The sequence below is a fragment of the Stegastes partitus genome, unplaced genomic scaffold (genome assembly GCF_000690725.1).
Source record: "Stegastes partitus isolate 25-593 unplaced genomic scaffold, Stegastes_partitus-1.0.2 Scaffold1, whole genome shotgun sequence".
NCBI classification, from domain to species: domain Eukaryota; kingdom Metazoa; phylum Chordata; class Actinopteri; family Pomacentridae; genus Stegastes; species Stegastes partitus.
Window position 1 is genome coordinate 1,454,318 of NW_007577732.1, and position 27,713 is coordinate 1,482,030.

The following is a 27,713-nucleotide window of genomic DNA, read 5'->3' on the forward strand; positions in this document are numbered from 1 at the left end:
AATATGGTTGGACAGATGGTTTATGACTGGTATTTCCAGTTCTGAAAAATCAAAGGAAGTACAGAGCTACTGAGCACATGGAAGCCAAACAGATAATCTGTTGCCTGCAGATTGTCTGCAGGCTTGTAAAATCTTTTCTCGGGAAAAGCAGCAAAAAGATTTTTCCATTTTCCTTGTGCATTCCAAATTCTGACATGTATTGTTTTAGATAGGTTTTGAGATTAATCAGGTATGTTGAGCCTAAAGCCAGAGTTTTCATTGTAAGACTATAAGAAGCTCCACCCTTTTACCAATTCTTTTTCTGACAATGTTTTCTCTGACCATACAGATTTTTAGCCGAGGAATTACAGTTTGTCTGCACAGCTGTTGAGCAACATGTTAGACGCTAGCAACTAAGCTGTATGCATCTGTATGCATCTGTATGCATTACATGAACCTACGAGGTGTGTCAGAAAACTTTCAAGACTGATGTCACAAAAGATGTATTTCAAATCCAAACTACAAACTACAAGTTTTCCCCTTCAAAGTAATCCCCCTGGAGTCTAACACACTTTCCCAGCCTTCTCTGCCACGTCGCCATTCACTTCTGGAAGGATTCTTCCAGGATCCTCCGCAGCTCTGTCGTCACAGCCATCTAATGTCATCCAGGTCTTCAAAACGGGTCCCCTTGATGACCCCCTTGAGCTTGGGGAAGAGTAAAAAATCCCACAGAGCCAGGTGGGGTGAGTAGGGAGGTTGCTCCAGCATGGCGATGTTCTTCTCAGCCAGGAACTGTCGGATGCTCAGGGCATTGTGAGCATTATCTTGGTGAAGCAGCCAGGACTGGTCCTGCCACAAGTCTCGCCTCTTCTCACGCACTGAACGAAGCAAACGCCGCAGGATGTCTTCATAGACGTGCTGGTTGATCATCTGAAGGGGAAAACTTGTAATTTGTATTTTGGGTTTGAAATATATCTTTTGTGACACCAGTCCTGGAACTTTTCTGGCAGACCTTGTACATGCATCCATTTTGAAGAGTCAAATGACATGTCAATTGCCTTCTTTTATTGTAGTGGGAGCATGCTTAGAGCCTGATGAGGAAAGCCTGGGCTAACAAAGAACCTTGCTTTGTTGGACAGCCCACTGCTGAACATCAGCACCAACATCCAGTTTTAGCTCCGTCATTATGTGACTGCTCCCAATCTACAGTCATGCCACAGCTACAGATGTGACTGTAGATTGTAGACTGGCTTCCCTGTAAAATTCTGCATTGTTTATAAAGTTCTGTTTTCTACTTTTGAAGCAATAAATGACCTTGCTCCAAATTCCATTAAGGACCTTTTAACTCCTTATGTCCCAGGCGCTCTCTTAGATCGGTACATCTGCTGTTTATTCCTAAATCTCAGCCAGTTCTCTGCTGCCTATTGAAATTCAGACTGGCAACATCCATGGCATCTTTTAAACCTCCTCTTAAGATATTCTTTCTCAAAAGGCCTTCATGAATTTGAGATGTATGGCAGTGATTTCTGGTCCTTTTTTTGATTCCCCTCTGTTATATGATCTGATTGTTTTACTCTTACTTTTGCTTTGTGATTTCCATTTTAATGTTCTCTGGTTGCTTTTGTGGTCTTTTGTGTATTTTTCTCTTATTTTTATGTTGTCTTTTTAATTGTTTTTTTTTTTTCTCTGTTAAGCAGCTTGTAACTTTGAGTCAGCTAATTATTATACTGCCACCAAATACTGATATTGAGCACAGACATGATATTTCAAAAATGCAACATCGATATTGTGTTATTAATACACATGTGTCAATATTGTAAATAATCCTATCTGGATGACACTCCAACATGGGAACAACACAGCGCAGTTGCTTACAGAGTCTTATTCTACCTGCCTCCATTCATATTTTAAGTGTAGTTCATTTGTCAAAAAGAGACTAAACACACAATAAGCAACATCGTTTTTATTTTTTGTTTTAGCCTTTATTTAACCAGGTGAGTCCCATTGATATTGCAAGATCTCTTTTTCAAGGGAGCCGTGGCCAAGGCGGCAGTAGCACCAAGTTACAGTTACATCCATCAAACATTTAAAAACACGTATAAAACATACATTAACAACTCGCAAAGGAAGGCCTAAGCAGGAGGAATCGTAATTGGCTGAGAAGGAAAGCAGTTCCATACTCAAGTGGAATCTGCCTCTACACCCTTCACCACATGTTTAAAATCCCTCACCGGGATCAGCTCTTGTAGCTGTAGTTCAGCCTGCAAGTGATTCCCGGCAGCAAGGGCAGAGAACATAAAAGCCTGTTTGCCGAGTTCAGTGCGAACCTCAGGGACAGTCAATAAAAGGATGTCATTTAAGCGCAAAACAATAATTACTGGTTCTAAATAAAATATACCCACAAAGGTAAGAGGAGGAGACCAAGAATAGATTCATAAATAAAATAATGTGATGATATCATTATCATTCATTCTTTTGGTCATGATAATTGTGAAAATCTGATACAATGACAGCCCTAGTTGATAGAAATTCTAGGAAATGAGAGCAAACCAGGGACATCAGCATCACGTTCAACTAACTTCTGGCCCACCATGGCCATCCAGTGATTATATAGGCTGATAACAGTATTTCTTATTGAGGTTATGAATAGTTAAATGTTTGACAGTGACAGTCAAACTCTAAATGCTGAATCTTGGGTGATAAAGTGAACTAAAGCTCTAAAGGAGTTGAGGTATTTTATGTGGATTAGCAGGTCACTTGTTCATTCTTTCATTGGCAGTAATCTCACGTTCTCTCTGTGTGTTCTGCCTTTAGTTCCGAGATGATGTCTACCACAACATCCTAACCTCTGATCTTCCCAACCTGCTGGAGCACGGAAACATCACGGCGCTCACACAGCTGTGGGGCTCGGGTCAGATCTCTAACTTTGAGTATCTCACTCATCTCAACAAGCACGCGGGTCGCTCCTTCAATGACCTCATGCAGTACCCAGTGTTCCCCTTTATCCTGCGAGATTACACCAGCGAGACCGTCGACCTGCAGGACCCAAGCATCTACAGGTCAGTGCTGAATGGCAGTGCTGTTAGTGTGTTCGGAAATGCAATACAGGTTGTGATGCTTTAGTGAGGGTACAGTAGATTTATTAGAAAATATTAAAGATATTAGTATAAAGGATTGTATTGCAAATTTGTTCCTCTGATACCACTGACACATTAGTTACTACGTTTTGAGTGCACTGCTCTCAAATAATCTTAATATGTATATTTTTTATGCTCGAGAAATCTTGTTCAACTCTCATGTGCACAATGTAATATTTAATAAATTTATTGTGCTATTTTTTTGATAAACTGTAAGACAAATTTGGTCTCTCTGAAGTCAAGATTTGTGAATCATTTATGATACTAGTACAAAACAGGCCAGTTGCTTAGCCTTCAGTATTGCTGCTTACAGCATTCTGAATTTTAAAGACCAACTGCTCATCCAAACTACTTCACTCTCAGTGCTGACTACGTTTGGGGTATTAAAGCATTAAAACTGAGAGTCACATTAGCTGACACCTCATTAGGTTTGACCAGAATTATCTAGAAGGAGGGGTATTGAGTGATCTAACCCTTTTTGATTAGTCGAGTAATGTAGTGACCAATTTATCAATTATTCTAAACATTGTTTTTAATCACTCGGTTAATATAAAAATTTACATTTAAGAAATTCTAAAACCTGCCTCATCATCATCTATTTTAGTGTCACGACTGTGTCATGATGTCAATAATAATAATGTTTGTCTGCCTATTTGTCAGATGCATAATCAGAAAAATGCTGGACTTTAAAATATAAAGGAACATCGTGACACACAAACTGGAAAGTCAGTATATATACTTAAAACTTAAAATGCTTGCAGATGTAAAATGATAACTATTTACAGACAATAAATACCATTAATATAAGCGAATTTCTCACTCAGACGTGGCCGTTCAAGTCGATGGAAACTGTAACAAGACCGAATACCAACGTGCAACGACATCACAGTGTAGCGTTCTGTTAAAACAACAGCAACGGGGAAGGAATTCGTTTGCATGTGGGACCGATGAAACATTTAGAAACAGAACACGTTCAGTGTGTTGATTATCCTGGCAGCCTATATCATGCTTGGGTGGGAACAGAGAGTAAACAGGACGGCGCAGCCTCAACCAAACGCTCCGGGAGATTTCTGCTTCCAGTGCTTGTGCAGCAGTTGTACTGGTGTGATTAGCCAGTTCCAGTTTGCTGTGCTCACACACAACCACATTGCTGGCCTGTCTAAAATACTCAGACACTTTAGATGATTGTGGGTGAAGTGTTTTTAGGTACAGCTTATTGTAACTTTAAATCGTTGCTGTGCACTGTTGTTGCAGTGGATGGCGTCATTATATCCCTGAGTCAACCCAGTCCAACTGTAGTCACCAAATTAATGTTTGTTATCTTTATGTTTCTCAAGAATCTCTCATCCAAATGACTTCAAAGTCAACGCTGCACTTTCTTGTGTCTCCAGCAACACACGTGCTAAGTGTGAAGTAAATCGGATGAATGGTTGTTAAAAAAAGCGAGACATAAACACATGCAGAGATTCATTGATTTAGGCAAGAGATGGTAGTTGCTTGCATTTGTTGCTGATAAACCTCTTGGCTCATTAGTGCTTTGTCGTCTTTTTGTTATGCAGAAATTTAAGCAAACCCATCGCAGTCCAGTCAAAAGAGAAGGAGGATCGCTACGTGGATAATTACAGGGTAAGACCTGGTGTAGGTTTATCACGTGTTACTTGAATATATTGGATGTTTTAGTAGGAAGACCCATTAACGTGTGTGTGTGTTTCATGCAGTACTTGGAGGAGGAGTACAAGAAGGGCATTCGTGAGGACGACCCCATGCCTCCTGTCCAGCCTTACCACTACGGCTCACACTACTCCAACAGCGGCACTGTGCTGCACTTCCTGGTTCGAATGCCCCCTTTCACTAAGATGTTCCTTGCCTACCAGGGTGAGACACACATTAAACTTTAACTCAGAAAAACACATCTGCATGATTGTATCTCTAGAGATACAATCATGAGATGTTCATTTTTCTTTAGCCTGATCTGAGCCATTTCATATTAGGCATCTCTGATACAGAATCTACTCCTAACTCCACAGTATATTGGCCTTTATGTTGCTTAAGTATGTGTCTAGCAGAATAAAATGTCTAAATGCTGGGACATCCTGATCTCACAACTAACTGAGGAGCACATTGCTGCTGCCGTGGTGCATTTCATTTATTAGCCATGAAAGGCTGCTTCATCTTTATACTTTTCTCTGATCAACTCCTCACCCTTCCCTTCTCTCCTCTTTTTCTTTCTCTCCTGTTAATTTATTTTTCATTCATCTCTCTCTCTCTCATCTGATCCTCCGAGGCATCTTTTTTTATGTGATTGTAAATTTATTCAGCGAGCGTGGTGTTTAAGGTCATGAAAGGGGATGTTTTCAATCAGTGAGTCGAATCTGTAATTAGATTGTCTTTGGCCTTAATCAGACCAGAGCTTTGATATCCCGGACCGGACGTTTCACTCCATGAACACCACGTGGCGCCTGTCCTCGTACGAGTCCATGACCGATGTGAAAGAGCTCATCCCAGAGTTTTTCTACCTCCCAGAATTCCTGGTCAACAGAGAGGGTAATTATTTTCCCTTTCTCATTTATGCTGGCGTACGTTTTTAATCTTCTCATGAATGAAGATTTTTTTTATTTATTTCTGTTTTGGTTTTTTTGGTTTTGGTTTTTTTTTTGCCTGTGCAGGTTTTGATTTCGGGGTTCGTCAGAACGGAGAGAGAGTGAATCACGTGAATTTACCACCCTGGGCTCGCAATGACCCACGTCTGTTCATCCTGATCCACCGGCAAGCGCTAGAGTCCGACCAGGTCTCCCAGACACTGTGCCAGTGGATCGACCTGGTGTTCGGGCTCAAGCAGAAAGGCAAAGCTGCCGTCCAGGCCATCAACGTCTTCCATCCAGCTGTAAGTAGCTTCTAATCATTGCATTTGCACGATATTATTGAAAAGATGGTTCTAGTTGCTTATACCAGCTGCATATCACTTCTCACAGACCTATTTTGGCATGGACGTTTCGTCTGTAGAAGACCCAGTCCAGCGTCGGGCCCTGGAGACGATGATCAAGACATACGGACAGACGCCCAGGCAGCTCTTTAACGCCTCTCATATCAGCAGGGCGGGACCCAAACTCATGATGGAGGGCGAGCTACCGGCTGCCATGGGCCTCCTGGTTCAGCTGGCCTTCAGAGAAACCAGAGAACAGGCCAAGGAAATAGCCTGCCCGGTAATCTAGTGTGTGGTGGCACCGACTCTGGCGGCCTGCGGTGCGCTGAGGAAGACATGACTTAATGCACCATCCATGAAATGATCTGCTGCTCACCTGGCAATTTTCTCTTCCTCCCCCACAGAGTCCGCTGCCATGGATCAAAGGTCTGAAGTGGGGTGAATATGTGGGCTCCCCCTCTGCTCCTGACCCAGTGGTGTGTTTCAGTCAGCCACACGGGGAGAGGTTCGGATCCCTGCTGGCTCTGCCGACTCGAGCCATCTGCGGCCTTTCCCGCAAGTTCTGCCTCATGATGATTTACAGCAAGGAGCAGGGTAGGAAGCCCAACGCTCATTCACAAGGCAGCCTGGGAATACAGGATGCATTGCACAACGCCCTGCTGACTCCATTAATTTTATCTTCACTCCGTAGGTGTGCGTAGCATGCACAGCACAGATATCCAGTGGTCAGCCATATTGAGTTGGGGCTACGCAGACAACATATTGAGGCTGAAGAGCAAGCAGAGCGAACCTCCCATCAACTTCATTCAGTGTTCACAACTCCACCAGGTAAAAACCCAGAGCACCGGTTAGCGAGAAGAATCCCCAGCCTTTTTTTCTGTATTACACCACTCGATGCTGGAGCAACCAATGAGCTTCTGGTTTCCTGTATCCAACCGTCAGTCTGTCTCTCTGTCCTCCAGGTGACCAGCTGCGCCTGGGTGCCCGATGGCTGCCAGCTATTTACGGGCAGCAAGTGTGGAGTCATCACCGCCTACAGCAACCGCTTCACCAGCACCACGGTGGGTTTCCATGGCGACGTCCCCCTCTAACCTTCCGCCTCCACATGAACACCCAATCCACCCACCCGCCTCCCATCACCTCCCCCCCACCTCCTCCCCCTCTTTAGACAGCCTCACCGTGCTCAAACGCTCAGCTTCATTAGTCACATCACAGTTGCCCTTGAAACACATTTCCACTGAGCCTATAAGTGGGATTAGGGGTCTGGGAGTTCAGTCATCAGAGAGGCTTTCAGACTTTCATCGGTCCCCACCACTAGGTATCCAGATTTCCTCTTTTTCTGTCCCTGAAGGGTGTTTCACTAGCAGTTGATTTGCACTGATTTGCAAAGCCCAGTAGGAGATTGATTAATGGAGTTCTTTTTTAGGAAAAAGAACAAAACAAAGCATCTCATCACTGAGTCACGCATACATTGAGATCTGTATGTCCTCTGTCCTCTCCAACACGTGACTGGATTTGGAAAATGTCTCTTACAGCCGTCGGAGATGGAGGTGGAATCTCAGGTTCACCTGTACGGTCACACGGGGGAGGTCACCAGCCTGTTTGTCTGCAAACCCTACAGCATCCTGATCAGCGTCAGCAACGACGGCACCTGCATCCTGTGGGACCTCAACAGGTCAGTGTGTTTGGAAAGTGAAAGCAGAAGAAAATTCTTGCAGCATGCAGAGTGGGTGATGTTTTTAAGCTGTTTCATGTTTCTTCAGACTCTGCTATGTGCAAAGCCTCACAGGCCACAAAAGCCCAGTGACTGCTGTGTCTGCCAGTGAGACCACGGGGGACATCGCAACAGTCTGTGACTCCGGTGAGGGTTGTTTTGCCGTATAACCTCAGTGTTTATTGTACCACATTTCCAGGTTATTGAAGTGTCTTTCAGTCCTTGATGTGAGTTATGACTGCTGTTTTCTGTGTCCAGAGGGCGGAGGCAGCGACCTTCGGCTGTGGACGGTGAACGGAGATCTGATTGGTCACGTCCACTGCAGAGAGATCATCTGCTCTGTGGCGTTCTCCAACCAGCCGGAGGGCGTGTCCGTCAACGTCATCGCCGGTGGTCTGGAGAACGGCGTCGTCAGGTAAGCAGCAATATATTTTGTCCAGCATTTACTACATGCTCTTCTCTTTACTCTTCTAGAGATACTGAATTATTTATACTGATGGATGCTTTCAGGTTGTGGAGCACCTGGGATTTGAAACCAGTGAGAGAGATCACCTTCCCCAAGTCCAGCAAACCCATCATCAGGTATTTTAGCAGGACTACAGTCATGCTATTCTCTGTGCTTTTATGTGATGCCACTTGTTCACTTCATTGTCAGAAGTCTAATAATCTCCTCTTCTGTCTGCCTCAGCCTGACATACTCGTGTGACGGCCACCACCTCTACACAGCCAACAGCGAGGGCACAGTGATGGCGTGGTGTCGACGGGACCAGCAGCGCATGAAGCTGCCCATGTTCTACTCCTTCCTGAGCAGCTACGCTGCAGGCTGACTGTGTGTCTGACGTTTACTACTGTCCTGCTCTCAGCAAGAGGACCTCGCTCCTCCTCGTCCTCCTCCTCTTCCTCTTCCTCTTCCTCCTCCTCCTCCTCCTCCTCCTCCTCCTGTCTGCTCTGACAGGGAGGAGGACATGTCAGCATGGCCACAACCTTCCTGACTTTTAAATAAAGCCATCCCTAGCTGAGCAAACTCTAGCCACTCCCAGCATCAAGAAATGATTATGAAGATAGTATTATATGTATATAAATATATATTTATAAACATACTGAAGTGGAATGTTGGAGGAATGGATGAATATTTGGCCGAGGCTGCAACAGACACTTTATACAAAATGTGTTTCTGAGAGTGTGTTTCATTTGTCTTTTTATTCTTTGGTTCCTGCTGTTGTGTTTTTGTTGTGCAAAGGTATTTGCCTGATGTTCATTTCCTGGTAAGCTGCTATTGTCTGGCCAAAGCCAGACCCAGAGTGTGAAGACCCCCGTCTCTCACCTCAGCAGTGCTCAGATCTCCTGCAGCGCCTCATCTGACAGATTGCCGCCCAAGCTCAAGCGAGCGTGTCCTGCTGACGCTGCAGTCGCTGAGAGGGAGCAGCCCTTCGTTGTGTCTGTCACCAGGAGACGTCCCGCTCTGTGGGAGTGAGACGCCCCTCTGCCGGCCTGTCTGCTCCACTCAAGTCTGAACACAAGTGTCGCGGCCCTGCTTCAGTTTGCATCTGAGCTCAGAGGAGGGACCGGGGGAGAGGCGATGGGTTGAGATGTACCTTGTGTTGCCTGTTGTTCTGTCCTACTTTTGCATGCTGGGGTGATGCTGACCTTGACTGCGTGAATGTGGGTATGGCAATTTCTGTCATGATGCTCCTTGTTTAAGGCCTGCCTCGGTTGAACCCGTCTTTTTGCATTGTGAGAAATGTTGGTATCCATTCATTTATTTATTAGAAACACCATGAAGGCTCATGTTTCCTTCCTTATTTTTCCTCTTTTGTTCTACTGACTGAAACTATCTGCCGCTTTAATGCACTGGAACCACTTTCACCACTTTACAGAGCTCGCTGAGATTCTGAGAAAGCAATTAACAAACAGCATCAGATGCCTGAGGCCGGAGAAGAAGCAGAGATGAATTTGGTGATCCTCGGTGATGTGCGACACCTGCTCAGTACCTGTGCTGCTACTTAATGGTTGTAGCAGGTGGGAGGGTTCTTGAAGAGCATCGTGTCGATCAGCTTCTCCTCCACCGATGAGGTTTACAGCTCATCTCGCTCGAATACACTACACTCGTCAGTCTGGAAAACCCACTGTTCCTTTCCTCATGCAGCTTTTCTTTACATTCCCACAGAACTTACTGCACTCACAGTTTGTCTGTTATTGCGTCAGATTGTAGTCAGAAGCACTTTTTACCGTGTAATTCAAAATCTTAACTGAGCTTCGATTTAATTCCACTAATAAATCTAGAAAGCAATATCAGACGTGCAAAAGGTTACTTTTTTTTATCGGATTCCAGAAGAAGAAGAAACCAGGAGTTTGTTTTAACACAGCTGTGAAACAAGTCGTTTTACTTTTGCGTTTACCTGCAGTGAGTCTTCAAAACTGATGTCTTACAGTTCATGCGTTGTGTTTGATTTGTACATGAGAAAGGGAATATTTCTTCTTACATCATTCCTTTTTGTGTCATTGGCTTGATTTGTTTTTTTCCCTCCTCCTCAACTTACCTTTTGTGCAAAGCATGATGTTACTGTTTGTTTACTATGTGTCATGACTGTTTGTGTGCATTTTATGTTTCACCTTCCTCTTAAACATCCAAATAGGATTTTGTATGAATGTTTTGGTTTTTTTATGTAGAAAATGGCAAAAAAGCAGAAAGAGAATGACAGAATGAAGTATTATTTTTCTGTTAATAACTTAAGCTATGCATAATTTAAGATAATTGTCTTAGGTTGCTTAAATTGTGTTGTTTTTTTCACCTCTGGCTTTTTTTTTTTTTAGCGTCATGGACAGAGGTTCTCAATGTTTTATGTTTGTTTTTGTTTGTATATATGTGTGTATGTTTGGACGAACCAAGTGATAAGTATATTATAAATATATAAATATATATAAATATTTGAAGAAATGTCGTGCCTTTTTCTTTGTGTGGAGGGAAAAGGTGCGTTCAGGGACATACGAGGTAAGAAGAAACATAGGCAATGCTGCACAGTTTGGATTATAAAGGGGGTAAAATTGGGGAGTTTAAAAAAAAAAAAAAAAAAAAACTGGATGCAGATTCTCCCAAAGAGTGCTGTGGTGAAGGATGAGGCCCATCAGTTACTATGGGGGGGACCCGGTGATGTCAAAGCTGATGTAAAAATGAAATGGGGAAGCCTGCAGATACTCTGGTGCCTTCTGCAGCAATAAAGCAAATTAGAAAAAAAAGAAAAGAGAGAAAAAAAAAAAGCAGCAGCTCCCAATTTGACTAATAGGCAGTGTCGGTGTGTTTAGGGCCAGTTTGCAGAGTGGCAGCTCCAATCCTGGCTGCTCCTTCTCCTTCTTGCTGCAGCTCCTGGTCCACTGATCGAGTGCTCCCTGCCCCACAGCCTGTATCTGATCGTCATACAGAGGTTTCCCCCCCTGCTGCATGCGTAACATCTCTCCAAGTCCAGCCGTGGTGCTCACCAAGACCTCACCGCTTCATCTTCCTACACGGAATACGCACGACTCACACTGAGCGAGCCGCTGAGGCGAAATTAAAACGGCAGGATTTACCTTCCGCGGGTTCTGGGAGACGAAGGGATTTCCTCTTATCATTTGATATTTGACAGATCCTCGCTTTTTTTGTGTGTGAGTGTGTGAGTGTGAGTGTGCGTGTGTGTATTGGGTGGAGTCAACCCGGAATTCTCCAAATTGGAAATCCATTGGCACATTTCAGGTAGGTCGGCGGCTGTAGCCTACATTAATGTAGCCGAGCGATGCAGCGAAGCGTCAGATTTATTTCTTTTTTCAATAATCTCCCTCCATACATTTCTTCTTTTTTTTTTTTTTAGTAGATGATGTGTGCGTTGCTGTTTTGTGCTCTGAGCAGGGCCGCAGCTCCGCTCTCTGTGTGTCCACTATTTAATCTCATTAGAAATAAGAGTCGCCCATGTTTGACAGATCTGCATCAACAATTAGCATCGTTGCATTTGGATATAAAAACGGCTCAGAGGCTACACAGAGCCGCGTACAGCCGAGCACAGCTGTGGATGCACGAATCGAATGGGAAACCTAAATGGAAAAAAAAGGCCTGATAGCTTCATCCGAGGCTGTGATTAAAAGCTACAAACTGGCTTTAGAGTCACGAAAGGGTGGATTGGAAAATCTGCATCCCCCCCCTCCTCCTCCTCCTCTTTTACCAACCATCAGTTCTATAACACCATCAATTTCCATTTAATGCAATGAAAATGAAATAAACAAATCGATGTGATAAATATCCAGAGTAAGTGAGTGGATTGAGCAGCACCCCACCTCTCATGTTTCCAAACACATCTGTGGTCAGGTTTGTTCTGCTGACTGCCAAACTGGGGCATTTTGGAGGAGCGAGGGGTCAAGGGGCCTTAAAAATGAGAGCAAGATTTAGTGAGATTGATCAGCAGGAACTCCACTGCAGCTGCACTGAGGAGAAAGTTGAGGAGATGAAGGCAATGAGTGGACAGATGTGTGCTCCGGGGGCTGCAGATCTGAGGGAAAGTTTGCAGGTTTGGTTGCTTTGAAAGTGGAAATGGCAATGCATGATTCAAGCCCTAAATCTCTTCTGAGGTGCACCTGAGCAAGCGCACTGGAACCCCTTTTGTAACTTCTCCCTCCCTCCAGCCAACTGTGATAACTTGACAGTTAAAAAAAAAAAAACACACAATCATGCATGAGCAGTGGCTGAAAAATGACAAACTGCTGTCCAGCTGCTGCCTTCCAAAGCTCTTTTTTTTCTAGATAAAATGGAGCTTGGCTGCTATAAAAACAGATTCCCCCAGACAAAATGGGTCCTTTTAAATAAAAAAAAAAAAAAAAAAAAAAGGGTTGTGGTAGAGAAAGGCTGCTCCAAGGGGGTGGGGTGGGCAGAGATACCGCCAGGGGGGCTGCTGCTTTCTGGATTTAATGTGATGTTCATTGACTCCATGTTGCCCCCCTTTGTGCCTCTGCTTGGCGTCACAGGAGCACCATGAAGGACGGGATCGCCAACAACAGCACGGCCAGCATCTCCCAAGCCAGGAAAGCTGTGGAGCAGCTGAAGATGGAGGCCTGCATGGATAGGATAAAGGTACAGGGCTTTGATTTTTTATTTTTTTAAACGTTTTTATGAGCAAATCTGCAAAATGTACTGCAAAAAAAACTTTCATCTCTCCAAAACTGTAGCTCTGCTCGATTAAAACGCGTTTATCTGAACTCTGCTGAGCACAAGAACAGCTTTCTCTTTGTAAGTGGCAGTCTTCAGCAAATATTTTATTAATTTTGTTTGTCTCCTGTTCTTGCTTAGAATTGGCAACATTATCCAACTTGGTGGTCATTTCTTTTTATTTTCACCCAATAATCATTAAACTTGATAGCTGGGCTGATGCTGCTGTTGTCCAAAAACTATTAAAAACACAGTGAATAGCCACACTGGATGACATGCTGCTTCATTATTAAGAACATGGGTTGTCCTTTTGTAAATACTCACTAGAGCACCAAATGTGTATTAATCCACAGCTCACATTAGTCGCACTTTTATGCACTAATTACTCTTGTTTGAGTAACATGTGATAAACGCTACCGTGCCCAGCTGTTTGAGGACAATACCAAGCTTTTATTTTCTTTTTTTAAATGAAAGTACACTGTATGTTTGCATTTTTAAAGATGCACCTCTTCAGAGGGATGGAACACATTTGGAGCTGAGGGTCAGAGAAATGACAAGGACGATCAGAAAGTATGTTGGTTCACAGGATTTGTCGACAGTTGTACTGTTAAAACCCTAATCCAGGCCACTTTTTCTGCTCCTGCCTCTCCTGTGGTGAGCTTCCACCGTTACTTCAATGTAGATATAGAAGCAGACAGTGATCAACTTTACACTCCAAAAACACTTTAGATTATAGCCTTGTGTTGGATCCTATGTCTGTTGTTGTGCACTGTTTGTCATCTCAGTCCATTATGAATGCATTAACCTATTTAGCGGATGGATTGCTACAACGGGAGTAAACTATCACCATCAGGCTTTCATGGATTCTCTGTTCTGTAAAGGAACACTCCACCGTTTTTAGCGGTGCACTCTGAGAACTTTGTCACACTCGCAGCGGTCAGTTTTGTTTTTTTAAAAGGGAACACATTTGATGCAGCGAAACCAGAGATGCATTATCATTGTTTTCCCCCCATATGTATATATTCCTACATTACCCACAGTGTGGTGTTGCATGGTCTCCACAGTAATGTGTCAGTGCTGAAGAATGGTTTGACTGCACCTCAGTATCATTCTGCTGTTGGGGGGAAACTACTCTGGCTTGTTTGTAATTCTCAAACCAATCACAAGCATCTTGGACAGAGCTAAGCAAAAACATGTGACTGTGCTCCTGCAAAATTGTATTTTTTGGGACATTTGCATGTAGAGAAGCGAAATGGCTAATTTAGTGAAACTAAACTAAGCAGGCCTGCTTTATTGTTTGATCCAAGTCGTCTGCAAAATTTGCCGTTTTCAGCGTGTAGGCTGCTGCTCACAGGTGGTGGTGGTTGTTTTCTGTAGCAAGAGGGCTATTTAGTACTGGAACACACTGATAACAGAAGGACAGGAGATATAAGTGAATGTGCAGTGAGAAGGCCAGGTTCATACCTACAGCCTACATCAATGCGATTACCCACAATGCACCCTCAGTGCTAACAGTTCTATTTAAGACAACGTTCAGACAGCAGGCTAATGTGACCAAAATCTGATATTTTTGCCCCTATGTGACCTGTATCTGATCTTTTCATGACAGTCTGAACAACACAGATCTAATTTTTTCAAATGCGACCCGGGCTACGACCACATGTGGTCCTAAATCCAATAGGTATCTGATCTTTTGCGTTGCGACTTCTGTCTGAACAGCCAGGTCGCATTTATCCGACCTACACATCATTGATGCACAACAAACGTCACTATTCTATGTTCAAGTAGACTCTGCACTCACACGTTTCTCTGTACAGACGTTGCTGCCACTGCCCCACAAAATGCCATGGCCAAAAACCTGGCTCTCTTCCTTTTTAGTCTTCTCCTTAAAACAATTACGTTGTAAATGTGCTGGCTCTGGTTGGACAACATCTTTAAAATTGCAAGATACGCGCCACCGTTACCATCCACGTTTGCTTCCACAAACACTGAGCACCCTCACTGCGTGTGAGGTCGTTGTGTCCTCTTCTGCACATGCAGGACACTTTATGGTCATATAAAGTTCACACAGGACATCACATACAAGTCGCATTTAATTGGAAACGTGAATGAACTTGCAAAAAAATCTGAATTGAGCATCAAATCCTGCAGTCTGAACGTAGCCTAAAATTTGCATCTGAAGGCTTACTCGTGGTTTCTACGTATCGGTTGCTGACCGATGAAGCCTTTGAGTCCAGAGAGCGAAGGTGCATGTAGTTCGATCCATGTTACAATATACATATGACCATGCATGCATCAGTTTGCTACGTAGACACATCACATTGCCTGTCATATTAAGCACAGAAACACACAGGACTCCCACTTTTTACAGGATGCAGAAGCTAGTTACAGATTGGACTGTTTAGCACCGTGACCCGCCAGTGATTATTTTTGAGGTGTGCCAAGCCTGCAGCCGGAGTTTGCTGCTTTTTTCGTCTTTAACATAGTGTGCAGACATATCACGGGATTTCTGGAGAATTTAGAACCTACCACTGTGTTTGGGTACCATCGATGGCAAACATGAAAAAACCTCCAAAGTCCAGCAGCAACTACTTTGATCGCAACTCTTTTGGTTTGTAAACTTGTGGATAGTGTTCAGTCTCACGCAACCTCTCTTCCTGCTGCATTCACAGTGGTCACAAATCTCGCAGAAACTCACGGACTTTAAGACGACAAGACTTCTGTCACGTGAACCCTTACGGACACGTGGACACAGAAAGCATGAATTGGCGTTAATAGCAGCTAATGTGGCCTCTTGTCTCCAGCAGAGACGAAGAGCGGGACTTTTTATCTTTTTCAGACCTATAATGTTCGGCCCAAAACTACCTGACTCAATTGTCATCACTTGAAAACATTTATCAGATTTAGCGCAGCTCCCTCTGGAGCCGCAAAAAGCTTTTTCACGCATTTTTACACTCATAAACCCCCACACTTAGATTTCCCATCATTTATTCCAACGGCAAACGTGACAAAAAAAATGAATATTTCTCAGGTCAGGTTAGTGCAGCGTTTTCTGACGCACGTTGCACGATGCCTTGGTTCACCTTGAAAGCACCGATGTCACCGACTCTCTGCCACAGTGTATCTGTGGCGCACAGCTGGGACACACAAGAAGCACCCATGTGGTAACTGTGGCCGATGAACCCACAGGAATAGTGGGGCACGGTGATTGCTGACCACTTCTGACATTAGCTTTCAACAAATTTGGGTCAGTGTGGTTACAGAATTCCTCCTCATCTTATGGGCTTCTGAGCTAAAGGTCTCTGGTTTAAACTCCCAAAGAAAACGCAGACTTTTATATGAGCTAGTGTTCTTTTATATAATAAGCTCCATCACACTGTTACTGTGGAGCAGTGGAACATAAAGGCCTTTTACAAACAGCACTGGGTTAATATTGACTTTTGATCCCTATGCACTCTTTATGGTGGAGGCAAGTCACCATGCTTTAAAACATAGTCACTGTGAATAGGGATTTCCTTTGCTTCCATTCATTGTATGGAACAAGTGATTGTTTATACTATTTTACACGTTTGCCCCAGTAGATGGCTACTCTCTGTTCATATGTTTCTGGTATGTGAAGGGGCAGCTCTTCTCGACATTTTTCATGAACGACTTTTTGTGCAACTTAAAGGGCCGTGTCATCATCTCATTCGGTAGGCTCCTCATGTGCTCTGGGAATGATTGCTCCGCAGCCCCGAGGCTGTTCGCTCAGCATTATAGCCAAGCCTGGAAGTCAGCCATACACCGTCATCCCTACTCAGCACAACAAAGACTGCTCACAAGAAAACTTCCTCGTCTTCAAAAACAAAGTGTTTATCTCCAACTTGTTATCAGGGGTTGGGAGATGTATCATGATGATTTAACCGACAAGTTGCCTTTTGTGGGCCAGTGTTTTATTCCAAGTTGTTTTCGTTTTCGAAGACTTCCTCCAAATAAAAACTTGTGCGACTGAAGCACCTTTCAGACGTGCATGTTTTCTGTTAATCTGAAGGCAGATGAACATGACGGCTTCATGTCTGAATGAGCATCTGAAGTCTGAAATGTATGCAGTCACAGTAATGAACAGAAACGCAAATTAAGATGTAGGTATATATCACATATAGTGTGTAACGCTTTATATGCATTTCAGTCTCTCGTGTTTAACTAATATTGTAGGAACGTCGGAATGAAGCATAGAAACATGCACAATGTAAACGTGACCTGTGTCTGAATGCTGTCACTTTAACAGACCGATCAGGTCAGCAGCATTTGAAACTTTGCTCTAAAACCAATTATTTCCAGTCATTGGCGCCACTCCACACTGGTTTGTTGCTGTAAAGCACAGCTGCATGAAGAAATGTCCACAACTAGAAACAAGGTATCCGGTCAAGAATGGAGAGCAAAAGAAAATGGAAAGCTGATACTGAAAGCACAGATTTTCCTAATTATACGACCCCTTTGTGTTTGCGTAGAGATCTTGAAAGCAGGTTTCCTTTCCAAGAAGTTGTATCAGGTGTTGTAAAGTCCCCCTCTGATCACTGATTACACTCCTAAAAACTTATTTCTGTGTTTCAAAGTTGCATAGTGACAATTTTTTGTCCATGTAATAATGGTTTCCTGCCTTAAAATGACTCAGATGTAACCCTTCACTTGTTGCTTCCTCTAGAATCTCTCCCTACACACGCTTCCTACTGCAGACTGCAGCTGGTGCACACCAGCTTACCCACAACTCCACTGAAACGCAGCAAAACTAGTCTACAGTACACAAGTTTGAATATTGGAGTAACCGAGGCACAGACGTTAGAAATAGAAACGGATTCTGACAAAGAATAATGAGCTGACAGGATTGGTTCCTGTGGTTCTGTGAATGTGTGTTTTTGAGACTGTTGTCAGGATTCTGCAACTTTAAGGTAGAAATGTTCCACCATGGAGCTAACTGCCTCCTTGCTAATGATCTATCATCTAGTTTTGCTGTGTGTTCCTCCTCAGTAGCTCTACAGACAGTTTCTTAGTTGAAGTAATGACAGATTTTATATAAGCAACATAGTCCCATTAGAAATGCTTAAATCCCCCCATTTTACTGGTCTGTCACGATTCCCACAAACCCAGTGGCGGCATATTGTCTGAAAGCCTCATTTTGTATCCCATCATCTGAAAAGAATCTTATAGATACAAAGTGTACAAACAACAACAAAAGAAATATCATTTTTGAAAAATGTTTATTTATAAAATACGCACACATTCAAGTGGATGCCGAACTTTTCAAGATGAAATAACCAAGTTTTTGTGGTATACTTTAGAAAAGACATCATTTCTTCCATGCCACAGAAGTTAAATCAATTTTTACAATTTTTTTTTGGGATGTATGATATTAAAATTTCTGGCCGATACTGAATATCCAATATTAAGATTTCTAATATCGCCGATAACCGATATTACTGATGTCGATATTCAATTTTTGTTCACACCGAAAAATGAGTAAGTAAGCACTGTGAGAACGTGAAAACTGTTCAAAAGAAGCCCATACCAAATTAGACCACATTGTCTTCTTTATTATGTAACGAGTAAAACATATATAGATATAGATATTTAACGTTCAAGTCCACGACCATTTAAGTGAAAACATCTGTGAAATAGCAGCAATATCAAATGTACAAACGAAGGTGCTAATGTTAAACAATCATCAGTTTTTCACATCGACTAAATTTGTTCATCGGACCGATACCTATATATTGGAAAAAACACTCAAATCGGCTGATACGAGATAATGTGGTCGCCAATATATTGTGCATCTCTATTTTTTTTCAATACAAACCAGTAAACTGAATTTAAACCATATCAAAATTCCATTTATAGAGCAAATATAAATGTAAATCTTGAAGCCTCAGCATTTTCAGGTTGGATTTTCAATTATGGTTGGCCATCAGAAGCAGGAGTATCTTCTGGCGCTTCAAGTGTTTATCTCCGATGTTTCAACGTAAAGGAAACGATACATAATTTATCCCTGTGCTGTTAGTGATTCTTCTTTAACTACCTTCAGACACTGACATACAGTTTGTTCGTTGACCTTCCTGTCATTTACACTTCACTTGTGTGAAGACAAGGCTAGCAGTGAGAGTAATCGTCTCGGCGTAATGCTCCAGGAGGTTTTATTGCAGTCAGCTTCAAAACGTTCAGGAATTCCAACGCCACTCTTCTCAGATTGTCCATTTTAAATCCTGAATAAACTCTCCCTCCTGCCATCTTTTCTGGGTGGGCTGCTTCTTGTTTTGTTTGTTATTTTCGCACATTATGTTCAGGCCTACAGCCAGTTCTCGAGTAGATTCACATGATGGTGCCACAATGACAGCAACACAACAGGAAAAAATAAATTTAAAAAATGCTTTCGTGAACCAGAAATGATGTGTTTTCTATTTCTAGTTTGTTTGAAAAATAGATAACAAATGCAGCAATAAACTTGCCTAAAATAGCGTGTGAGACAAACTGACTAATTCGTGGCGCTGCTGAAGGCGAAAGGTAAACGGTGAGACGGGTAATGTGATGTTGTAGTTTTGAATGAGGTGGGAAGTGTTTAGATCACGGCGTCGGAATAGATTTGACTCGTCAGTTTTACTGTCACCTTAATATTTCGTGGAAACGGATGTGTCAGACTCGAATGTAATTGGATCTCAAGTGTCACAGCTGATCTCCTGCATATCTTTTCGTGACTTTTCACTCAGTCTGATGAAAATGTAAGCTCTTCTAAGTAATCTGTGTACTTTGACCTTGTCAAGCTGTTCGTAACTGAGTTTTTTTCGGCTGCTGTTCCTAGTAAAGTTTGGTTTTCTGATCATGAGATCAGTGTAACATATTTGGCGAGAGATGGGTTCTCTAACAAGTTTACTGTCATTATTAGCTTTAATAATGTTCAAAGAAATACTGAATGAATTTATTAAGGAAGGAGGGAAATCACTGATTTAGACAGGAGGCTACATTAGGCCTGAGGCAGTTATGAATATTACATTTTAAGTATTTACATATGCGTTTCTGCAAATTCAAAAGAAAACATAAGCTAGTAGCAGGTTTCAAAGCTGTATTATTTCCTGAGCAGTTGTTGGCGGATCGATGGGCAGACGGCCGCTTGTGCTTTGTAATCGCTCGGCACATCGGACGTGCAGAACCGAGTAGTTCTTCATTAAAAAGCCTCCCAAAAAGAAGAAGAATGTGGCTGAAAATAAAAGCAGAGAGGAAAACAGACAGTTGGCTACGTCTGGCGATCCCTTAAATTTAATTAAGGGATCTGACGAGGGAGAGTGCGTATCGGTGACAAGAGCGGTTCTCTGTGCTGCTGATTGAGGGATCACCACATTCTCATTAATTGCTCAATCAGCCAAAAGAATGTGATCTGTGCTAATTAGAAGGACTCTCCTTCCATCATGGGGCTGCAGTGTAATTACAATCAGTCTGGGTCTAATGACACACACAGTGCAGTTCCACTTTCTGTCCTGTGGGGCTCCTGCTCTCTGCAGAAACCCTGGCTGCAGCTACGTGATAATATAATTACTGCATTTACTTTGATTATGGAAATAATTAAGCTGTTTACTTCTATAGCTGGAGAAGGCTTTGTTACTGTTCCCACTTTGTGCAGGTTCTGATACAGTGACGAGGGCCTGGACGTGGCCGCAAAGTGCAAAATACTAATTATATTGCATCTCGAAAGTGCTGCGTGTGCGAGCATATTATTCCAAATATTCAGATCAGTGGTGCACCTGTAAGCACACAGTAAGTGATAATTTGGCATTTTAATGCTATATTGATTTTTTTCCCCCTCTCTGCTGTGACTCAGGAAGTGCAAAAACATACTGTCAAACAGTGTTACAATGCTGCGAAGCATAAATGTGTTTTTGAAAGTCAGTTCTTGTCAACTTTAGCAAAAAAACCCAAAAAGACACCCATGTTTACTGAAGCTGTATTGAGCAATCAGTGACTTATGAGCTTTTATCAGCGACAGAGGAATTGCAAAACAGATCCACGGTGCAGGTGTAGTGAAGCAGACATAAATAATAGAGACGCATTAAGTGGAAGAAGGTGGCGACAGTACAGTAGTTAGAGCAGAACAGAATCATGCAGAGAGGCAACCATGCGCGATAACACTTCTCTGTCAGTGTGCCTTTCTTTTTAGTTTGGGAACTTAATGTGTTGCACGGCTTAATGTTCCCCTATAACTAAACTAAACTTCTGGTTTGGAAATTTCATTTAGATTATTTCTTAAAAAAAAAAAAAAAAAAAAAAAGGCACTGGATGGAAATCAAAGTGGCAATGAAGCATGAGAGGACACCGTTTTGTGTTTGCGGTGTAAACAGGATGCTGCATTTGGATAGGGTCGGTCAGAAGAAATTCAAAAGCAGTGAATATGAGAGGAAGAAAAGCAGATTGATTTAACTGAATGTGTAGGACTGGTCAGAAATCTGTGAGCTTGTTTTGGTCTGGCTAGCAGTGTTAGTCGATGGATGCCAACGTTGGTGTGTCAGTCGGTCGGCCCACCTCTCCGCTCCAGACTGGGATGTCTCAACAACTACTGCTTGCCATGGAAATTTGTACAAAAAATCTTTTTTACTCAGAGAGTGAATCATGTGGATTTTGGTGAAAGTGTGACTTTTCCTCCATGTGGCTGACGTTTGTGGCTTTCAGTAAAATGTCTCAATGGATTCATATTGTTATCAGATCGATATTTGGATTACCAAAACAAATGATCAAGACATTGGCGTTACCTTCAGGGTGCATTGTGGTGTCTTTGGCGATACCTGATTTTGTGCTTGTTGTGTGGATGCAGCAACTGTTGACATTTAAATATGCAAAACTCAGTTGGTAAATATGGTAATCGTTATACAGCTTTACCATCAGCATGGAAGCTTTTTTTGGTTTTAACACTCTCATTGCTCTTTCTGTAGCTCTGCAAAACATAGTCCTGCCTCAGATTTACTGGGAACTGTGTTTTGGTTAGTGCATTGTCAAAATAGAGCTGCAGGACATATTGTTTAAGCACTGACATTGTGATGTGTACATGAACAATAGTCACAATGCAGTGTGAAGTCAGGAAAGCTAATTCAATCACCTCTTGTTGCATTTATTTTGTCCTGTTCGATACAAAAAGAAACCTGGCACAGTTCTCATTTTCTATGACTAATCTAGAAAAGAATACTGTCTGATGAAACATTGTTTATTCCAATTTAATGGTTCTTGGACAAACAGTTTTTTTTCTTCGTTTGAAAGACACAGAGTTTGTTGATGTGCAGACTTCACATTTTGACAGCAAATTAGACAAAGAACAGGAGAGAAAATCTAAAAAGAAAGATTTGGTTGCAAAAAAATAAAGCAGCATCAGTTATCGAGCTGCTCAATTAATTGAATATCACGATCATGATTTTCTCTCTTTACAGGTAAATGAACAAGATCGACTGCAAAATTCATGTTCAAAACAGAAAACAGATAAAATCACCTGCTTTCAGGTTGGATAAATCTGATATTAGAACGCCTTATTTTACTTTTCTCAGAAGAATTGTTGGGCTGTGTGAGCTGCAGTAACTGAGCGGAGACTAGAGGCTTGTCTGTGCACAGCTGCCCAGCTGGCTTCTACTGGAGCTTGCATGTCAGGCGTTTGGGGAACATCGATAAATTGTCATGTCTAACGATAAGCAGATGTTCAGCAAATGAGGTGTTATAGGTGCAGTTTTATTTCTATTTTTGCTCTGAGAGATGCTGTAAAGGTGAAGATTATCTTAAGTCTTGTATTGATGCAAAGATTTGTACATTAGCAGGATTGTAGAACAATGTCAAAGAGCAATAACAATATTTTGTCTCTAAAATCAAATACAAATTGCAATGAATAAACTAATTTTGTTCCCAATATTGACAAAATATTCGTGATCATCCTTTTGGCCATAATGGTGCAGCCCTCGTTAGTTGGATTGATGATAGTTTGGCTACAGAAACAGTGATATCGACCAAAAACAGATAGTCTGCAGTGTCTTGCAGTTGGTGCCACTACATGAGGCATTATGACTAATTTGTTTGACCGTTTAAATCCGCACCACAAAGCACCCAATGATGAGCCAGATCTGAATGCCTTCCAAAGCAAACTGTTTTGGATGCCTTTGCCAGTGTTGCACCACATTAGAAAGATTCCAAACAGTTTGCGCTCAAAAAATATTTTCACCAAAGCAAATTTTATTTTCTTGCTTTTTTTTAAATATATTTGTCTTCTATGTGGATGCACTCCACTACAAAATACTATTCTAAAGTGATTAATTCTTTGCAAACAGCTATTCAAATTAAGTACATGTGCAAGTACATGTATTTTGACATCACAAGACGTATCAAAATATCATCATTTTACTTCTTTTTTTTTTTTACTTGAAATGTTTCCTAATGTGAAAGTCAGTAAGCTTGTAAAGCTGGTGATTTTCTTTACGTTTGCTTTTGTCAGCAAGTACCATAAAAAGATCAAAACTTGTAGCTCACTCCTCCTTGCAACCAAATGTAAACTAATCTATGTTAGAAACTGGTCCCCAAAAAATCCACAACTCGCTTTTAATTGAGTAACGTCAGTTAAAAATGACGGAGCCTTTTTTTAAAAGTGAAAGCATCTTTTTTTTTAAAAAAACTAATTTCTTTGTTTTGTAGAAATGAATGGGCTTGCAGCGGAGTGCCTTAGTTTAGAATGTCAGAAAGACATGAGAAACTGAATAACAAATTGTTGCTTTTGGTCTTTTCCTGGGAATTTGTTTGAAACTGAGAAAAATATCGAATTCGACTTTGCCTTATTTTTCTTTTAAAACACAGAGATCTCAGCAACTGATATTGATCCACGATCCTTTACACATATTTTCATTTGAGCTGCGAGATGGTGGAAATAACGATGTAACAATCCTCGTCGAGGACCAAAGCTGAAAGGCAGCATGATGGATTTTGTGTGTTGTATTCTCCTGTGAGAGCAGCAGTGGGTGAGGTGAAGTGGCAGGCAGGAGATCAGATGGCTCTGTCCTCCACGTAGATCCCTGAGCCCTCGCCATCCCTCTGATGCACCTGCTCCTCTGCTCTCCATTTGCCGCCTCCCCTCCCGTAACCTCCCACTCATCTCCCGAGTGGAAACCTGGATTCACATACAGTCTGACTGTACTGTAAAATTTAGAGTCACTGTTTGACTTTGAAAAATACAACGTGCAACTTTTTTTTGCCTCAGTGGAAGAAGCGCATCCCTGAGTCCCACTCTTGTTTTTCCCCTGAGCTGGTCAAGGTCCAGCCTCAACACCTGTCAGTCACCTCGATGAGCTGCCTCGTCCTCCTGCCCGAGGCTGAGGTGACAGGCATCAGTGCAGCCGACGAATCGGGAGCACACACAATATGCAGTTTCAAAGAAAAAAACAACCGCACAACATCCAGTCAGGTCTCATCTGGTGCAAGTTTATCCCCAAAAACATCTGCTCTGAGAATAAACACAGCGAGTTGCAGACGAGCGTGAGCCTCAGTGCAAAACTATCAGAATTAAAACATGTCACCCAACTATTCCCCAGTTCTCCATAGATTATTCACCATGTTTGACTCGCACATCAAGCAATCACGTCCAAGCTCACAAAATCTTTTGAAAAATGTTCTTTTAAAGACAGTTTTTTTTTTTATAACAAAATCTGTCATTTTTCCTGATAAGTGAACAAATGACAACCTGACAAACACCAATAAAACTGATACATCAGAATGCTTTCCACAGAATTTTGAATCCACAACTGGTTAAAAACACTGAATCTCTGTTTTTGATGTTTTTTGGATTGCTAGTGACAGTGTTGGTCAGCCAATCTGCCCTAAAACATACCCTGCTTCATTGCTTATTTTACTCAAAATAGGATCAGAATGTACAATATGAGCATGATGCTGTATTGAAGGACACTTGAAACTAGCTATTGAAAGTAGGGGTGTATGATTTTAGAATCGAGATCAGGGCCCATCAAGGCAATCTTTAACTGGTCAGTATCAGGACAACTCTAAGCCTTATCCTTTATTCACATCCACGTGTTTTAAATTTAAAAATATTCTCACTAAATGCAGTATTACCAATCAATAATTAAATAATTTGTATTACAAACTCAGTACACTGGACATTTGTCCTGTGCTGATATTGATATATGCTCACATGATGTGGTGCAAAGGTGCTGCCACATACGCCACTGAGATTTTCGAATGCTGATGAGGTTGATCCCGGCTCAAATTTATGTGCAATATGGCTGAAGTCATTAAACATCACAGAAAACGTTGTCATGGTGCCTGTTTACCCTTGGTTGTGGTGGCCTCCTCTGGTTGCCCAGTAGAAGTAGAACAGTAGAAGACTTGACCAGGTGGCACAACCAGGTACTACAGCTAATCTACAATACCTGAAGTGTGCATTATAAGTGTGTATTATTTCGAAAAATGGTATGGGATTGGGGGCTGCAAAGTGGCTCGGTGGTTAGCATCGTTGCTTCGCAGCAAGAAGGTCACCGGTTCACGTCTTGGTGAGGACACCCAGAATCTCTCTGCGTGGAGTTTGCATGTTCTCTCCGTGCAGCGTGGGTTCTCTCCGGGTTCTCCGGTTTCCTCCCACAAGGTCCAAAAACATGCTGAGGTTAATTGGTGATTCTAAATTGTCCGTAGGTGTGAATGTGAGCATGCCTGGTTGTCTGTCTCTAAGTGTAGCCCTGTGATAGACTGGCGACCTGTCCAGGGTGTCCCCTGCCTTCACCCTGAGTCAGCTGGGATAGGCTCCAGCCCCCCTGTGACCCTAGTGAGGATTAAGCAGTGTATAGATGATGGATGGATGGGGTATCGGATTGGGTCTTGGGAATTGGCAGATACTAAATATTAATCGACGGCTCAGATCTGCTGGCTGTAAGAAAACATGTAGGTTTAAGTCGCATCCACATTGGCTTATATGTATACAGTCTATCATGAGGATGTTAACATGCTAACGTTCACATTAGCTCAAAGCGTTGCTGCACAATTATTTTTTATTTTTTTAATGAGAATGCAAGGAGTGTGATTGGTTCGGGTTAGGGTAAGAATGTCAGCATGAGCCAATGAGAGACAGAGTAGGGCAGGTCATGTCTTTGCACCCTGCAACATGAAAATTAGCTGTGAAGCCTCACAGAACTGGTAGCATAGCTGACGTCTTTCAGTCTGTACAATACAAGACAGCATATTCAACTCTATTCTGTCATTTAATACTTATGCACTCCATCTGGAAAATTGGTTAGGTTATGCTTAACCTATGGTTTTAACACTTTTCTGCTGACACGCAGATTCATAGTATTCTGATAACATTACAGTTTCCGTGCCAAGTTGGAAATCAACTCCTCTGATTCTCTCTTTGTCTTTTGTCTTCAACAAAGATACTTTGTTGAAGGGAAGCGAGCAGATGATTCACTCCATTACATGATTCATCTGGTTTACATTGTGTTGTGCTTTTTTGAAAAATGATTATTTTCTTGGGGAAGTTTATGCCTTCTTTAGATAGCAAAAGCGCAGAGATCAGATGGTGATGAGGGGAGATGCAACATTACCCCCAGGCTGAATCTGAACTTTAAGGTCACATGATGATGAACAACATATAAGAAAACTGGAAACAGCCCCAGACACCATCTTAATGAAGGCGAGATTGTTGGAAATGTTATAAATAAAGCATGCGGTGATGGAGAAATCTGAAAAACATCCTAAAAGCAACAGCATTTAGATTGAGAGATAAAGGTTCAGATGGATTGAGGTGAAGGAGGCATGGCTGTGATCCAATGTTCAAATGCTTGTTTGTTTGGAAAGATAAACACCTATGAACATCTTTTTGCCTCGTCTCAACATTTCAGGTATCCAAAGCAGCCGCAGACCTGATGGCGTACTGCGACGCCCACATACGCGAGGACCCCCTCATTGTGCCCGTCCCTGCCTCCGAGAACCCTTTCCGGGAGAAGAAGTTCTTCTGCACCATCCTCTGATGACCCGCGGGTAGAGCTGTACAGGTGCAGGCATGGTGTTGCCTGGCTTCTCTGTCTTCACCACACCTGAAGCTACTGGCCATAGGCATTGAGTTGAGTTTTGCCAGGTGGACACTCTGTTGTTGGTCAGCTCTGTCCTGGTGGCTGAAGGTTTTGGGGGGAGTCGGCTACCAAACTGGCAACCCAGTGAGCGTATCATGTCTTGTTAAATAGGTTTGTTATTGCTTTGTTATTAGAGAACAGCCTTGCTCAGTGCTTAATGAGATGAGAGATGTTTTTTTTTTTTTTCTTTCTTTCTTTTTCGTTTCTTTTCTTGTGCTAGATCTTAACTCGCCTCAGGAAACAGAAATTTGCCCAGCATCTGCAACTTTTTTAAACATTTATTCCCATTCCCTTTATCCGAATAATAATAATTAAAAAAAGCATAAATCTTTGTATTACCTTGAATATAATTTGAGTTAGTTTTCTTTTTTTTTATTATTATTTTATTGCTCTCAGTGTGCACGTTTGACTATTTGTAGCAACACTTACTGAAAGCACCACTGGAATTCGACACTTCCCTCACTAGTGGTTTCAGTTTCAATTTGCCTCCAGAGTCGCCGACAATTAACCCGCCTCGTTTTAGCGCTGCAGTAAAGTCAGCTTCAGATTGAGTGCACAGAAACACCAACCTGATCCCACGTAGTAAATAATTTCAGTTGCTCTCGTATAAGGAGGAGGAGGAGGAGGAGGAGGAGGAGGTGGCGGCACATCACTTCTGGTGCAAATAAATAAATAG

At 42.3% G+C, this 27,713-nt stretch overlaps 2 protein-coding genes across 2 annotated transcripts in view; both read left to right on the top strand.

Annotated features, from left to right (window-relative positions):
* Positions 1–10,691, top strand: part of lyst (lysosomal trafficking regulator) — a 62,701-nt gene extending 52,010 nt beyond the window's left edge. The window contains 14 exon segments of the mRNA XM_008302367.1: positions 2,794–3,038; positions 4,676–4,742; positions 4,835–4,991; positions 5,520–5,660; positions 5,783–6,000; positions 6,089–6,319; positions 6,444–6,633; positions 6,731–6,867; positions 7,002–7,100; positions 7,575–7,714; positions 7,803–7,900; positions 8,012–8,168; positions 8,264–8,335; positions 8,442–10,691. Of these exon segments, the coding sequence (XP_008300589.1) occupies positions 2,794–3,038; positions 4,676–4,742; positions 4,835–4,991; positions 5,520–5,660; positions 5,783–6,000; positions 6,089–6,319; positions 6,444–6,633; positions 6,731–6,867; positions 7,002–7,100; positions 7,575–7,714; positions 7,803–7,900; positions 8,012–8,168; positions 8,264–8,335; positions 8,442–8,580 (2,091 nt within the window). The 3' untranslated portion in view covers positions 8,581–10,691.
* Positions 10,692–12,749: 2,058 nt separating this feature from the next.
* Positions 12,750–27,630, top strand: gng4 (G protein subunit gamma 4). Its single transcript, XM_008302480.1, has 2 exons — positions 12,750–12,848; positions 26,807–27,630. Exons 1-2 carry the CDS (start codon positions 12,750–12,752, stop codon positions 26,933–26,935), a joined length of 228 nt encoding a protein of 75 aa, XP_008300702.1. The 3' UTR covers positions 26,936–27,630.
* The last annotated feature ends 83 nt before the right edge of the window (positions 27,631–27,713 follow it).

Coding starts and splice junctions, on each gene's coding strand:
- gng4 (XM_008302480.1), top strand. CDS start 12,750: ATGAAGGACGGGATCGCCAACAACAGCACGGCCAGCATCTCCCAAGCC. Junction 12,849..26,806: donor CCTGCATGGATAGGATAAAG/GTACAGGGCTTT, acceptor TCAACATTTCAG/GTATCCAAAGCAGCCGCAGA.